At 31.1% G+C, this 14095-nt stretch overlaps 2 protein-coding genes across 8 annotated transcripts in view; one reads left to right on the forward strand and one right to left on the reverse strand.

The window, feature by feature from the left end:
- The window catches only part of LOC145322525 (activin receptor type-1B-like), a 279945-nt gene that overhangs the window by 241897 nt on the left and 23953 nt on the right, over positions 1-14095 (reverse strand). The window lies entirely within an intron of this gene.
- Positions 1-14095, forward strand: part of LOC145322524 (protein spire homolog 1-like) — a 199256-nt gene that overhangs the window by 146846 nt on the left and 38315 nt on the right. For all 6 annotated transcript variants that reach the window (XM_080164618.1, XM_080164622.1, XM_080164620.1 and 3 more), the window contains one exon: positions 12586-12656. In XM_080164618.1, the coding sequence (XP_080020744.1) occupies positions 12586-12656 (71 nt within the window). The remainder of the gene's footprint in view (positions 1-12585; positions 12657-14095) is intronic.

Raw genomic sequence — 14095 nt, forward strand, 5'->3', positions numbered from 1 at the left:
GACTCTCTGTTATATTTTGAAAATACCCTAAATACTTAAATTTCTAAATTTTTAACAAATTATGTTAACTTTCTTTGCTATTTTTAAACACTAGCTGCTCTCCCCCTAGGTGCCTTTAGAGGCACTTAAGGTGGAAGGAAGAAAAGTCGCCCCCCCCCCCCCCTTTCCATTTTCAATTTAAGTTTTAAAGGATAATTTAAAAAAGAACCCCTCCCCCCCCCAAATAAATAAAATCTTCCCTGGATATTCACTGTAAAGGAGAACCATATTGGTTCAGCGTTAAGCGAGATCTTTCGTTCGCTAAAGACCAAAATAGCTTACTGCTTTATATATTGGGATATTTGTTCTTGTTAGTTTATTATTATTTTTAGAATTAGACTGTATAATTATAGAGTCTTTCTTTAGTTTTAAGATATGATTAAATTTTGGCGGTTTTTTTTCGTTTGTCCATCCATCCGTAAATATAAAGAAAAGACAGATAAAAGGGTCAGATTTTGTACAGAACATATCTGGAATAAATGATTTAATATATTATCAGAAGTTTCATGCTTTGGCCCTAGCATCTATGGGTCCTGAATTCTAAGGGCGAGAGGGTAGGTACATAAAAATTGTCTAAAACAATGCCAATTTAATTTTGAAGTAAAATGGTCTAAAATTTCCATGGGACATATATAAGGCTTCCATAAAAAGAACTTAATAAAAAGAACTAATAAAAAATATCTTCTTTTTGTAAGAGGATCAGTAACATTTTTACACAATAAAATTAGCTAAACTAAAAAAAATCTCAAATCCAGTTCTAAAAATCTTTTTAAAAAGGAGAGTAATTAAGGGTTATTATCTCAAAATTGGAAAATTTGTAAAGGGCACAAAAATGATGTTATGACTTTATATGGGGGGCACCTTGCTCCTCTTCAAATTTAGTAAAGGCTTCAGGGATCTATAAGGATAAGACAATGTCCGATACATGGTTGTACATCCCCAATGATGATACACAAAATTACCCCTGCTGTAGATTAAAATTAGTGGTTGAAACATTTGATCACTCAACTTAAAAAAAAACAATCAAAATTTTTTTAAAGTCTCCTAGGTTGTCAAGCCAACGAATAATAAATGTTATTATAAGACTTTGGGGACTAGTGTAATAAACAGTCCAATGTCCCCTCTTTCCCTGGCTTACAACAATGTGCACACTTAAAAATGTTAAAAAGCTTTCAGATATAAACACAATCAGAGTTTAATTTAATGGACAACATTGGGGACTTTTATTGAATTTTGATTGGTTCATTAAGTTGAATGTCGAAACATTTTAAACATCTATCACAGTCTACAGGAAGTGTAATTTTGTGAATCATCATTGGGGATGTACATCAATTTATCGTCCATTGTCTTATCCCTTTAGATTCCTGGATATAATAGTAAAGTGTAAATGAATAATCTTGACTAAGACAGGTGTACAAAAACTGTTAAGGCTGCAAAGGGCAGAAAAAATTGGATGAAAAAGGCAATTTGACAATGAAAATCTTGCCCTTCTAAAAGCATTATAAAATTTATTCTACTTTTATCCAGGGAGGGAGAGGACCTTGGATTGTAATTTAAATTGGACTTCAAAGTTTTATTTAATCTTGATTGGGTTGTACAAACCTGCAGTGTCCAAACATTTCCATGATTAGGTGTTATCTTCACAAGAAATGGTAATATTAAGTTTTAATAACTAGGGGTATTACATCAATTTATCATCCATTGTCTTATCCCTGTTTTTTTACACTTTCCAAAATTGTTTAAAATGGTCGTTTTTCATCATGCGGAGAATGTTGTTGCGGGGTGGTTGTCAGGGATATAGGGATAGGACAATGGAGTAGGATTTGTAATATTTCCTTCAATTCTTATTTGTATGTATGTAATGCTTTTTTATACAGTAAAATTTGGCTGAAAGAAAATCGCCATTGTCCTTTCTCCATCTCCTTGGGTTGTTGTGTTGTATTGTGCTGTTGTGTTGTTGTTTGAGTGATCAGCTGTTCTTTTCAAAGATTAGGGATGAGGTGGGACATCAATTCCGCACATTTTTACATATGCTAGTTTTTTTTGCACATCCAAAAAATATTTCATATTAGGATGGAAAGTTTTATAATAATGTTTTCTTACTTGTTGGCTTATCAAATTTGGGGACGTTTACTGAATTTTGTTTGGTTGGTTTATAAAGTTGAGTGTTCAGACGTTTCAACCAATAATTTTAATCTACAGATTGTGTTATTTGGAGAGTCATCATTGGAGTTGTACATCAAGTTATCGGCCATTGTCTTATCCCTTTAGATCCCGGCAAAAATTCTTATCAATTAGGTAGGTGGTATTAGGTTGAAGTTTAGAGTTGTTTCATTAGTTGTAAAAATATGTGGCCCATATGATATGCTACTGTTATTCATGTGCGGAATTGAAGACACATCTAGAGATGAATAAGAAAATGGAGAGGGTTCTAAATTTTAGAAAGGAACTCTAAAAGAGGGGAAAGGTTGTTTGGGAGTGAGGCAACATTCCACATTCCATTACCATAGAGAACACTCAAAGAGTAATGATAAAAAAAACTAAGAAAACATTTATGTTTTAAGTTGTTTTCTTAAAGAAAAGCAGTTTCTTAAAAATTAAATAAATCATTTCAACAAGAATACTAACATCCTTACGTAGTAACAATTAGTAAGTACAAAAATTTAACCCTCTTCAATATTTCTCTCCGACAAAGCTATTTGAGGCATTTTTGCATAGCATAGCATTCTGGTTAAAGATTTGCCAATGCCGTGCTAAATCAATATTGCCAAGGACAATTGAGTCCATATGTAGCGCAGAAAAAACAAATTGACAATAATCTAAAACAATGAGGTGTTACACACATAAACATAGACGTCCAAGGATGGGTGTAAGTGGTGTGTATACCCCCCTAAAACTTTGAAAGCCTTTATTTTACCCCCTCTACAAATTTTTAAAAATTCATTAGATTCATTCATTTGAAAATAAAAAGCTTGTATATGTAAACGAAAGCTTTATATTTCTCTTGTAGGTTTCCGGTCAATATTCTTAAATATAGAGTAGCTGCGCTACTTATAACTAAATAGCATTGTGGTAAAAATAAATCAGTTTCGGAAATTGTTTTAATTTCTATTGTTTGTTTATAACAAATTCAAGGAAAAATTATTAAAGAACAAGGATGACAACCTCCTTGGAATTTATTCACAAGATTGAATACAGATAAAATAAAGATGGTTAAAAACTTTAGGGAACTTTTTAAAATCTTGATTAAGTTTTAAACATTTTCACCGATAATTTGAAACTAACTAAAGATTTTTTTATCATTAGAGATAGAATACATCATTTTATCGTTTATTGTCTTATCCCCTCAGATTCCTAATTTAAATAGGCATTAAAGGTTGATGTAACTATTATATTATCAATGCCAATTCTAATGGTTTCTACAACTGATGGATTATCTCCCAAATATATTATTATTTGTAGCGCAGCAACTTTATACCCATGGTATGTACGTCCATCTGTCTGTCTGCATCTATTATCTTACAATTCTATTCTTGGAAGCGCTGCTACTTTAAAAATAGGTTTTGTCTGTAAAACTGTAATGAATAACACTTCAATATAAGTCATTCATTTTAAAATAATCCTATTCATTAAAAGTATTACACAATGATTTATTTAACTTAAATACAAAAATAAATAAAATTCAGGTATCGCAAGAGATAAGGCAATGGCCGATAAATTGATGATGATACCGGATGATGTACACAAAAATACCCCTTAAGTAGATTACAATTAGTATTTGAAACGATTGGACACTCAACTAAATTAACCAACTAATCAAATTCGAGCAGAGTCCCCAAAGTTGTCAAGCCAACGAATAAGAAAACGTTCTCATAAAACTTTAAGGACTAGAGTAATATACAGCTCAATGTCCCCTCTCTTTATGATAAAATTAGTCTCTAAAATTTCACTATTAATGATAAATGATAAATATTAGGTTTTTGTGGATGATGGCATCCTTGTTATTTAGCATCATTTATAAATAGGAAGAATAATACACCAATATACATAATTTTACTTGCTCGGTCCATCTTTGTTCAGAGATACAGGGATGGGACAATACAGGATAAATTGATCCTGTAACCTTTGGAAGGGATACAGTGAAAGGAGAATAAATTAATTGTCAATTTGGTAGCTCTTGATTATCCACTGAATGACAAGAAGGGGTGGTTAGGAGGTAGATGTACTCTCCCCCAAACTAGTTATAAACCTTCTCTGGATCTATAAGAAACTTCATTGTATACGGGAATCATATCAGTCCAGCGGTTAATGAGATCTTAATTTGCAGACACACATCCTGGTACTTTTATATAAGAATTAGATTTATAATTAGATTTTAAGGCCATCATCCTACCCCTAGACCCCTGATATAAATATAAGATATTTTAATGATACATTCATAATTAGGATGTATGTAAGTATATATACCAAGTATATACCCAACTTTATAGGACAATGGGCAATAGAAAACGGAATTTTTTTTTCATATTTTATCCAATTAATCATCACTCCAAACATGATACCTCAAAATGTTGGATTAAAGTTAAATTTGTTTGTTCCACATTTTCAAGCTAAAAACGCCCAATTAGTAATAATTATTTTAAGAGAATGTTATTTTAATTAAATTGGCCTTTCCCTCCCTGATGGCTATGTAATCAGGTAGATAGGGAACATTTGATTGTAAGATTCATTGGGACCCAACGTCTAATGAGCAAATATTCTCATTCATTGTCTTGATTGATTTTCCTTTTTCGTCAATTGTCCTATTCCTTGAGATCCCTGGTACATAATGTATACTAGTGGACACTTGGGTGAAAAATAAATGATCCGAAATGACCCATTGTGCCCATGCATTCAGGCATTTAGTGATATGCCATTGGATGATGGAAGAAATTTACATTTCTTTCATTCAACAATAATGTTTAAAAGCTAGTAAAGGTGATATTATAAAGATATGAACAAAGAAAGAAAGAGAGAGAGGAAAATGGGCTGTTTATTACCCTAGTCCCCAAACTCCCCCCTAATAACTTTTTATTCGTTGACTAAACTACTTTGGGTACTTTTACTGAATTTTTATTGGTTGGTTTATTAATTTAAGTGTTCAAACGTTTCAACCATTAATTTAAATCTAGAGGGGTAACTTTGTGTGTTATCGTTAGTTATGTACATAAATTTATCGGTCAGTGTCTTATCCCTTTAGAATTTAGATCCCTGTATATGAAACAGTGGAAAATTAATTTATCGTTCATTTTCCTATCCTTACATCCCCTGACCATGCATAAAATTTGGGGGGGTTGGTGGGAGATGTATAGATGGGCCTATATTTATCTGCATGTACATATTATATGCCATGCACACACACACACAACACACACACACAGAGACACACACACAGCCACACACACACACACATACACACACACACACACACACACACACACACACACACACACACACACACACAACCACCACACACACACACAGAAGGCCTATGGCTTAGTTGCCTGCAGCTAAGACCAAGAACCGGTTACTTCACACACAATCATAGAAATTCCTTTCTCTATCTCACTCACTCTCTCTCTCTCTCTCTCTCTCTCTCTCTCCTCTTTCTCTCTTTCCCTTAGGCGTAGTATTAGGGAGAAAAAATCGTAAAGGGTAGTAAGAAAAGACGCAAAAAATGTTCGTTTTTTATGCTTTTATGGAGTTGTATGTTTGGGGGCTAGAAAGATGAAAAAATACTTGACTTTTACATTTAGAACTTGTAACTGGTATTTTAATTTGGATCATGTAAGAATTGTAAGGTTTTTTGATTACAAGGGGTATTTCTAATAAAGATATTTTTATAGGACTCTTCTTCTTAAAAGATGTACCTTAAAGTTTGTAGAATCTTTTAAAATGTAAAAATGACCTTATTTTATGTATTTTTAATCTTTTTATTAATTTTTTTAATTTAAAAGTTTAATAATTAAGAAAAATTACAAATTATTATAATTATATAGTTAAAGTTAATGTTAAAATATCTTTTGAAGTTTCACATAGTTGATTATCACTGGTCTGTGCTATATATAATTAAAGGGTGTTATCATCCTTGTTATCTGATATCACCTAAAACGTCATAATTTCTTTAATATTGTTAGCTTTATACATGAGATATGCGGTGAAAATTACTTCTAAGCTGTGCTGTATATGATTAAGGAATGTTATCATCCTTGTTTTTTTGGGTAACAACAACATTCAACAGTTGTTGTTGTGGCTCCACCGCATTCCTTAGAATATACCAACAGCACAACCCCTATAATTTGTATTTACACACACACACACAAACATAGGTACATACACACACAAATGGATGGATTATTATTTTTGTACTTAACATTTAGTTTGTACTCAAAAACTTCCCTAGATTTTAGCCATAGATACATTTTAAACTAGCCATTTAAAGCTTTAAGCTATTGGTAGAATTGTTTTGTTTTTTCAGTAAAACTTTTTCCTACTTTTTATTTTAAATGAAAAAAAAAGTTTTATTTGTACTATATTTTCTTCAGATGATATATTCCTCAATAATTGGAAAAATTCAGAAAGAGTGGGGACAATGGGCTGTTTATTACACTAGTCCACAAAGTTTTATAATAAAATTTTCTTATTCGTTGGCGTTACGACTTTGGGGACTTTTATTTAATTTAAATTGGTTGATTCATTTAGTTGAGTGTCCAAACGGTTCACCTACTAATTGTAATCTATGGAAGGGGTAATTTTGTGCATCATCATTGGGGATGTGCATAAATCTATCGGCCATTGTTTTATCCCTTTAGATCCCTGCAACATTCCACACATATGGGAAGATGGTAAAGAGGATGGTACTAAACCCACTATCCGAATAATTCAGACCCTCAATACATGACTTTAATGTTATGTACAATTATTCTAACTTTTGCAATTGTAATCTTGGCCAGTAAGTTGATGCGTACATAGAGAAACAGCGTAGATCAGATCAACAATGTATTGGATATTGTTAGTTTGTATAACTCAATCTATATTTAATCAATGTACCCAAAGTTTTCAACCCAACGAAGGATAGGACGTCTTTATAAAACTATAGATACTATCATATTCTAAAGTCTATTGTCCCCTCCATCACTGAGCTTTTAGCATAATGAAATGTACCATACCTTAGCATACAAAAATGGTCATCAATAATTTGGGCCATCATTATAAGAATTATTTTTCAGCATATCATGTCCCCTTTTATCCACTTCCCCCCCCCCCCCCAAATACCGCATTCTTTTTCTCCTTAGAAGCAAATATGAAGTTCATATAAAACAGACAAAATATTTTGGTATTAGCTTATTTAGTCAACCATTCTAATTTAAGATCTAGGGACTTGGAGGGTGGGGACATTGAATTGTAAATTATACTGGTACCCTTAGTGTTATATTCATTATATCTCATTCATTTGCTTTAAAACATTGGGGACTTTCATTATATATTAGTTGGTTGGTAAAACTATCAGTGTTCAAACGTTTCCGCCAATAACTGTAATCTAAAGATTTCTAAGATCCTTTCATATTTCATAAGATTTTCTAAATTGAAAGAACATATCAAATGAATAATATACATATGTATAATGTACACTAGCATATATCATCTTCTTTTCTTTCTCAACTCTCTCTCTCTCTCTCTCTCTCACTCACACACACACTCTCTCTCTCTCTCACATACTCATCTTTCTTCGCCATCTTTATTATTCAAGTTCAAGGTTAATGTCAGAGTTGCCAACGTTTTGTGTTTTCATTTATTTTGTTAGCAGGGTTGCTGTCTTTTTGTATTTAGCATAATTTTTAGCGCAGGGTTTCCATATTTTACATTTTTACAGCAGTGTTTCTTTCATAATATTTGTTCTATTTTTAAAGCAGAGTTGCCAGCCTATATTTTTTGTAATATTTAATTAAAACCAAAAATTCGTAAGGTTAACTTTAAAGGAATAATATTATAATCCGCTAAATCCTGTTCAGAACTTGCACAAAGCTTCCCTGAAAAGTAATTCCAATACATCCTCCTAGTTTTATTACAAATGAATTTAAAAGTTTATTTAATCAGATTAACCTTAAAGCATTTTCCAATCATCAAATATGAACAGCTTTCATTTTCTATTTGTAGTTCTAAAACTACACGAATAAACTCATTTTTTCTTCTGATTTTTTTCATTCTTCATCAATAACCATTAACATTCTTGCAAAATATGTACCTAAAAATCTTAAATATATGTAACAACCACTGTGGTGGCTGTCATGTGATATCAAGTTAAAATAATATATTATCACGTTTCACCCACCAACCCTCTTGAAAATTATATACCATATAAGCTATAAAAATAAATATATCAGCTTGTTAAAATGTTCCTAGGTGATAAAATAATGGTTATGCGGGTTATAAGCCAATAGGTATAATAATATAGAGTGATCAAACTTATTAATAGGATATTTCAAAAAATTTCAGTTTTAGAAATTACAATGGTAACTAGGTAAAAATTATCCTAACATTCTTTTCAATGTTGAAAAATATAAAATTTTTTTTTACATATTTAGTGATTTATAGACAAAAGCAGCCAATAATACATGGATATATTTTTTTCTTTTTTAAAGTTTTTATTAATTTTTCCAACTTTCATTTTCTCATAAATCCCGAAAAATAGTCATTTTTTTCACAACCTAACATCTGAAATGTTTCTCTAAAAATTCTGAATTGGGAGGCATACTTGGGGGATGGGGGGGGGGGGTGCACAGGAAAGATAACATCTCATCATATTTTATATTGAGTATGAGTTGGGGGGGGGGGAGGAAAGGGGTGAAGATGAGAGGAGGATATCCTTCCTTTTGCATGTATATGTATGTATATTGGCTCCAAAAAATATCATGTGTGTGTTTCTTTGTCAGGGATGTAAGCATCCGCTAGTTGTCAGGCAGGTGATACACTATATTCTTTAAGCTGAAGACGAGTTAAATAAATTATTTTGCTGCTTTATCAGATGCGTGACATTGATATTAAGTAGGGTAAATGTAGTATCTTAAATAATAGCTCAATTCTTTATAATTTGGACTAGGGTTGGGCCGGATATCCGGCCGGATACCGGATATTGAAACTATCCGGCCGGATATCCGGCTCTATAATTTTTTATACTTTACACCAAAAATCTCTGCTTTTTAAAATCTTAAATGGCTATAATTTTCTTATTATTGAAGCTAGAAGAACATTTTTTCTGAATAAGTTTAACTTTATGTAAATTTATATAAGATTTCTGAAGAAATTTTTTTTTTACTACTTTAATATCTGGTAATTTGGCCGGTTATCCGGCCGGATATCCGGTAATTTGGCCGGATAACCGGATATTTGCCGGATATCCGGCGTTGGCCGGATATCCGGCCGGTTACCGGATATCCGGCATTTGAAATCAGCCGGATATCCGGTATCCGGCCAAAAAAGTATCCGGCCCAACCCTAATTTGGACAAATGTTGTGCTATCAAATGTTTAAAAATTGCCATTAAATGTGTATATTTTTTGAAATTTGTTTTTTATGCACAAGTATATATGTTCAAAAATTCCTAGCTCCTATTGGACCCTATTTAGGTATACCTATCTCTCTGTATACACATATATGTATATTGTATATACACAGTTATGCAATGGAATGTGAATGCATTTTCTGCGTACCTCTGACCAATGACGCAAAGAGTTGATTTTTTAATAACATTTTTCTTTTCATATAAACAATGCTTAAAAATAAAAAAATTAATTTTAAACCTTTTTTGCTATACTGAAACAGTGAAAACATTTCTGTAAGATACACTTTAATGTACAATTTTTGATTGCAAGTCTTAACTGTTCATGTTGATAAGTTAAGTATTATGGAGCCAAGGCATTTCGTGCTACACATCTAAAAGTTTTATATTATAGATGGGAAACTCCCCAACACACAAAACTAAACATGCAAAGTATTATAGTAACGTTTCCTTATTTAATGGCTTAACAACTTTGGGGACTTCTATTGAATTTTGATTAGTTGGTACATTGAGTTGAGCGTCCAAATGTTTCAACCACCAATTGTAATCTACAGAAGGGGTAATTTTTGTATCACTATTTGGGATATATATCAATTTTCGGCCATTGTCTTATCCCTTTAGATCTCTAAAAATTAGTGGTTGAAACGCTTGGACACTTAACTAAATTAACCAACCAATTAAAATGCAGTGAAATCCAAAGTTGGTAATGCAACGAATATAAAAACATTATTAAAAAACTTTGGGGACTAGAGTTATAAAGATTGTATTGTCGCCTCTCTATCTCTGATAAATTACTCTATGTGCTAGTAGTGTATGATGCCAAGGGAAGAAGAATAAGGGGTCATATCGATATTTGACTCCTCGGCAACTAAGGGCTAAATGGATAGGCAAATAGGCTAAATAACAAGGACAATTATGTTTATTATCAAGTATATACAAATAAAGAAGAAAGATGAGGGTTTTAATCAATAATTGATTAGTTAAAAAATGTTGAATTGTTCCTTAAAAAGTGTAGAAAAAACATATTAGCGGTCAGGGAGGTAAAACGCAAGGATGAATTATTCAAACACTTAATTAAGTCACTCTTAATTTGCCCACTACCAATCAAGGTTCCTAATATTCCTAATATTAGTCTCCCCTTAGGGCTAATCCACCTAAGTTTATATAAGAAACTTACCTATTCCTATATCCACTCAAATTTCAAGCAAATTTGCATCTCGCATTTTTCTTTGTATGTTGTGTTTGTGTGGTTGGTTGTCCGTGTGTGTTCAGGGACCTAGGGATCGTAAATACAGCCTCTTTAATTTAATAAACGAAGGTATTTTGTTTACTTTATGTAAAAAAGACTTAGAATTTAAAATAGATTTTAGGTACTCTCCTTAGTATGTTTATATTTTATCACATTTGGACAATAAACAAACCTGGTCTATATTTTACATTTTTGGTGGTTAGGTTAGGTTAAGTTATGATTATAAGAGACCCACTGGCAAAGTGTCCAGTTTTGATAAGGCCCCGTGGGGATTAGAGCCTTTACAGTGGCTAGAAACATATTTGTTCTCTGTTATAGTAAGAAATTCTTGCCATGTTGTTTTTGCAACTGACTTAAGATTCAAAAATACTTTGTTTGTGATCATTAAAGTTGCCATTATAAAATAATAATAGCATCCATATATCACAATACAAAAATAGAAATAAAGATAACATACATATATGCATGGTTTTAAGGAAAATAACTTTTATTTAAATTTTTTTTATTGTTGACCGGTAATGGCATATTTACTTTGAATTGCAGTTTTTCTTCAAAATATTTGGAGAAATTTTATTTTTTCACAAGTTTTATGTTTTCCTTGTATGTCCATATCAGATTTGACGATTTCATATTCAAATTTCAATATTGATTCTTGTATGTTGTACAATGTACATAGATTTATGTATATGTTGTTAGGAAGGAGGGGGGACAATGTGTGTTTATTACACTAGTCCCCAAAGTTTTTAATAACCTTATTTTATTCGTTGTCTTAACAACTATGGAGACTTTTATTGAATTTTGATTGGTTGTTTCATGAAGTTGAGTGTTTAAACTTTCAAACCACTAATTGTAATCTACAGAATGGCTTATTTTGTGTATCATCTTTAAGGATCTTCCTCAATTTATCGTCCATTGTCTTATATATAAAGATCCCTGGTATTTTGTAGAATTTATTGTTCTTTCGCTACTTTTGGACAAAATTATCTTTTTTAAATTAGGTATCTAATTTGTTATTTAAACACAATATTTATCAAATTATGCATTTTTAATTAAATCTGTTTTTTTACGCCAATTTTAAAGCTTTTAAAATGCGCATTATAAGCAACAAAGACGCAATTTATTTTAAAATCAGTTTATAATTTCAAGTAATGAACTTTTGTTAAAAGCATTCCTCAAATTTGAATGCAAAAAATGTATGCCAAAAAGAAACAAGAAAGACGTCTGGACTGCACCAGCAAAGTAAAAATATGCCAAAACGTCTGGACTATTAAATTAGGTTCAATTAATTTGACAGACAACCAACCTTTGAATGGATGACCTTTGTCTTAAAGTTCTACCTGTGCAATTATGGAATTTATTAGGACCAAAGCATTATTATAATTTTTGTAATTTTAAGAAAACATAAAGCAAATGATATTATTATTATTTTAATGGATGTAGAATATGTGTGGATATTATGACAGGGTAAAATTTATCTTCAATTTAGCATGCTAGCATGGAACTCTTTTATTGGTCAGTTCGTTCAGTAGGAGGGAAGAAGATTGGGAATGGGGGCTGGAGGGGGGAATCGTTATTTTAACCCGCTGTAATTTCCACTTTGTTATGGAAATCTGGTGTAAAATCCACGTAATACTACATCCATTATCATTTTATAGTTTGAAAGGTTTCGTGATTTTAATATTTATATTTTATTTTTACAGGCGAGTGAAAGAAAATTGACAGAGTGCAGAAAGCAGTCAACACCTATGGACCTTCTTCTAGAATCTATAAGGTAATATTAAAAATCTGGGAGATTGGAACAATGGAATGTAGTTCATACTGGTACCCAAAGTTTTATCTCTGTTTAAAGGCTCTTTTGGGTACTTTTATTAAATCTTGATTGGATTATATTAAATATTTCAATCTACAGTAGGGGGGTAATCAATATTATGTTCATCATAATTTGGGTGTGTGTACATGAACTTATTTTCCATTGTCTTATCCCTAGTGAAAATGCATATAAATGTTAAAATTTTCGTGGGGCTTAACCAAAAATCTCCTTTTGTAATCCTGTTATTGTATTTCATTCCTGTACACAAATGATAAACAAATATTTTTAAAAAAATAGTTTTTCTTCAGATAAAATGTCCCTTCAGGTTTATTTATTTTTTAGTATTTAAAAGCCATAGATTATTCATTGATTAGAAATTATTTTCATATAAAAATGGTATAATTGCTTTATTATTCATTTTCACTGCCTAAAGCTTTTTTTTATAAAAAGTAGCACAGCTGCTCTATAGATATGGGTTTTCTGTGTAATCAAAACCATTTTTTTCTAGGTATTAATCTCCAAAAAGAAAATTTGGGATGAACAATAATATTAATATACCTATACAATTTATTGTTTTATCCCTTAAGATGACACTGGCAGTTTTATTTACAATTTTTTGCCATGTTCCAAGGGCAGAAATTTATTTACATTGTCCTATCCCGGTGAAATCGACCTTTATAAGCGTTGCCTTACAGGCATCTCAGTGATGAAGTAATTAACAAAATTTTACTATTTATCATTATCTCCAGATAGTGGTCATACAATACAACCTTAAATATAGAGATGCGATTTGCTAGTTAAAATTCAAATTTGATAAATAAATAAAACCTAGCTTTAATCATTCAACAAAATTTAATTTTCTTAGATTTATGTCGATTTCTGTAAAATTGTCCTTGTTAATTAGAAAAATAATCATTTAACACTGTTTTTGTTGTTGTTTTGATAAAACACCCCCGCATTTAACTAACTGAAGATAATTTTGCTATTCTTTAGCTAGAAGCAAGGACTTTGCTATCTAGTGGATCTAATAATAAGTGATTAATCTTCACAGAATAAAGTTTTTTTTGTCCGTCCATTTTTCATTCAAAATTTATTTTGCTCGTTTTTGCTACGATACTCTTATGGTGATGATTGTCATTGATGAATTTGAGTTAAATTTTTAAAACATCATATTCATGATTATTAGATCTAATGTTTTTTTTATAAATAATGAAGTAAGTTTTTGCTACTATAGTTGTTGTGACGATTTAACAATAAGATTTAATTATTTCATTTTATCTTATTTAGACCCCTTTAAATTTAAGATAGTTTAAATTAAGCATTTCTTTAATTATTTTAGAGTATTTTTATCGTCTTAAATGTGTTTAGCTAGATTTGCTGCGTAATTAATGTCAATAATT

This window comes from Acartia tonsa, chromosome 6, assembly GCF_053477335.1.
Source record: "Acartia tonsa isolate MP-2025a chromosome 6, ASM5347733v1, whole genome shotgun sequence".
Lineage (NCBI taxonomy): Eukaryota > Metazoa > Arthropoda > Copepoda > Calanoida > Acartiidae > Acartia > Acartia tonsa.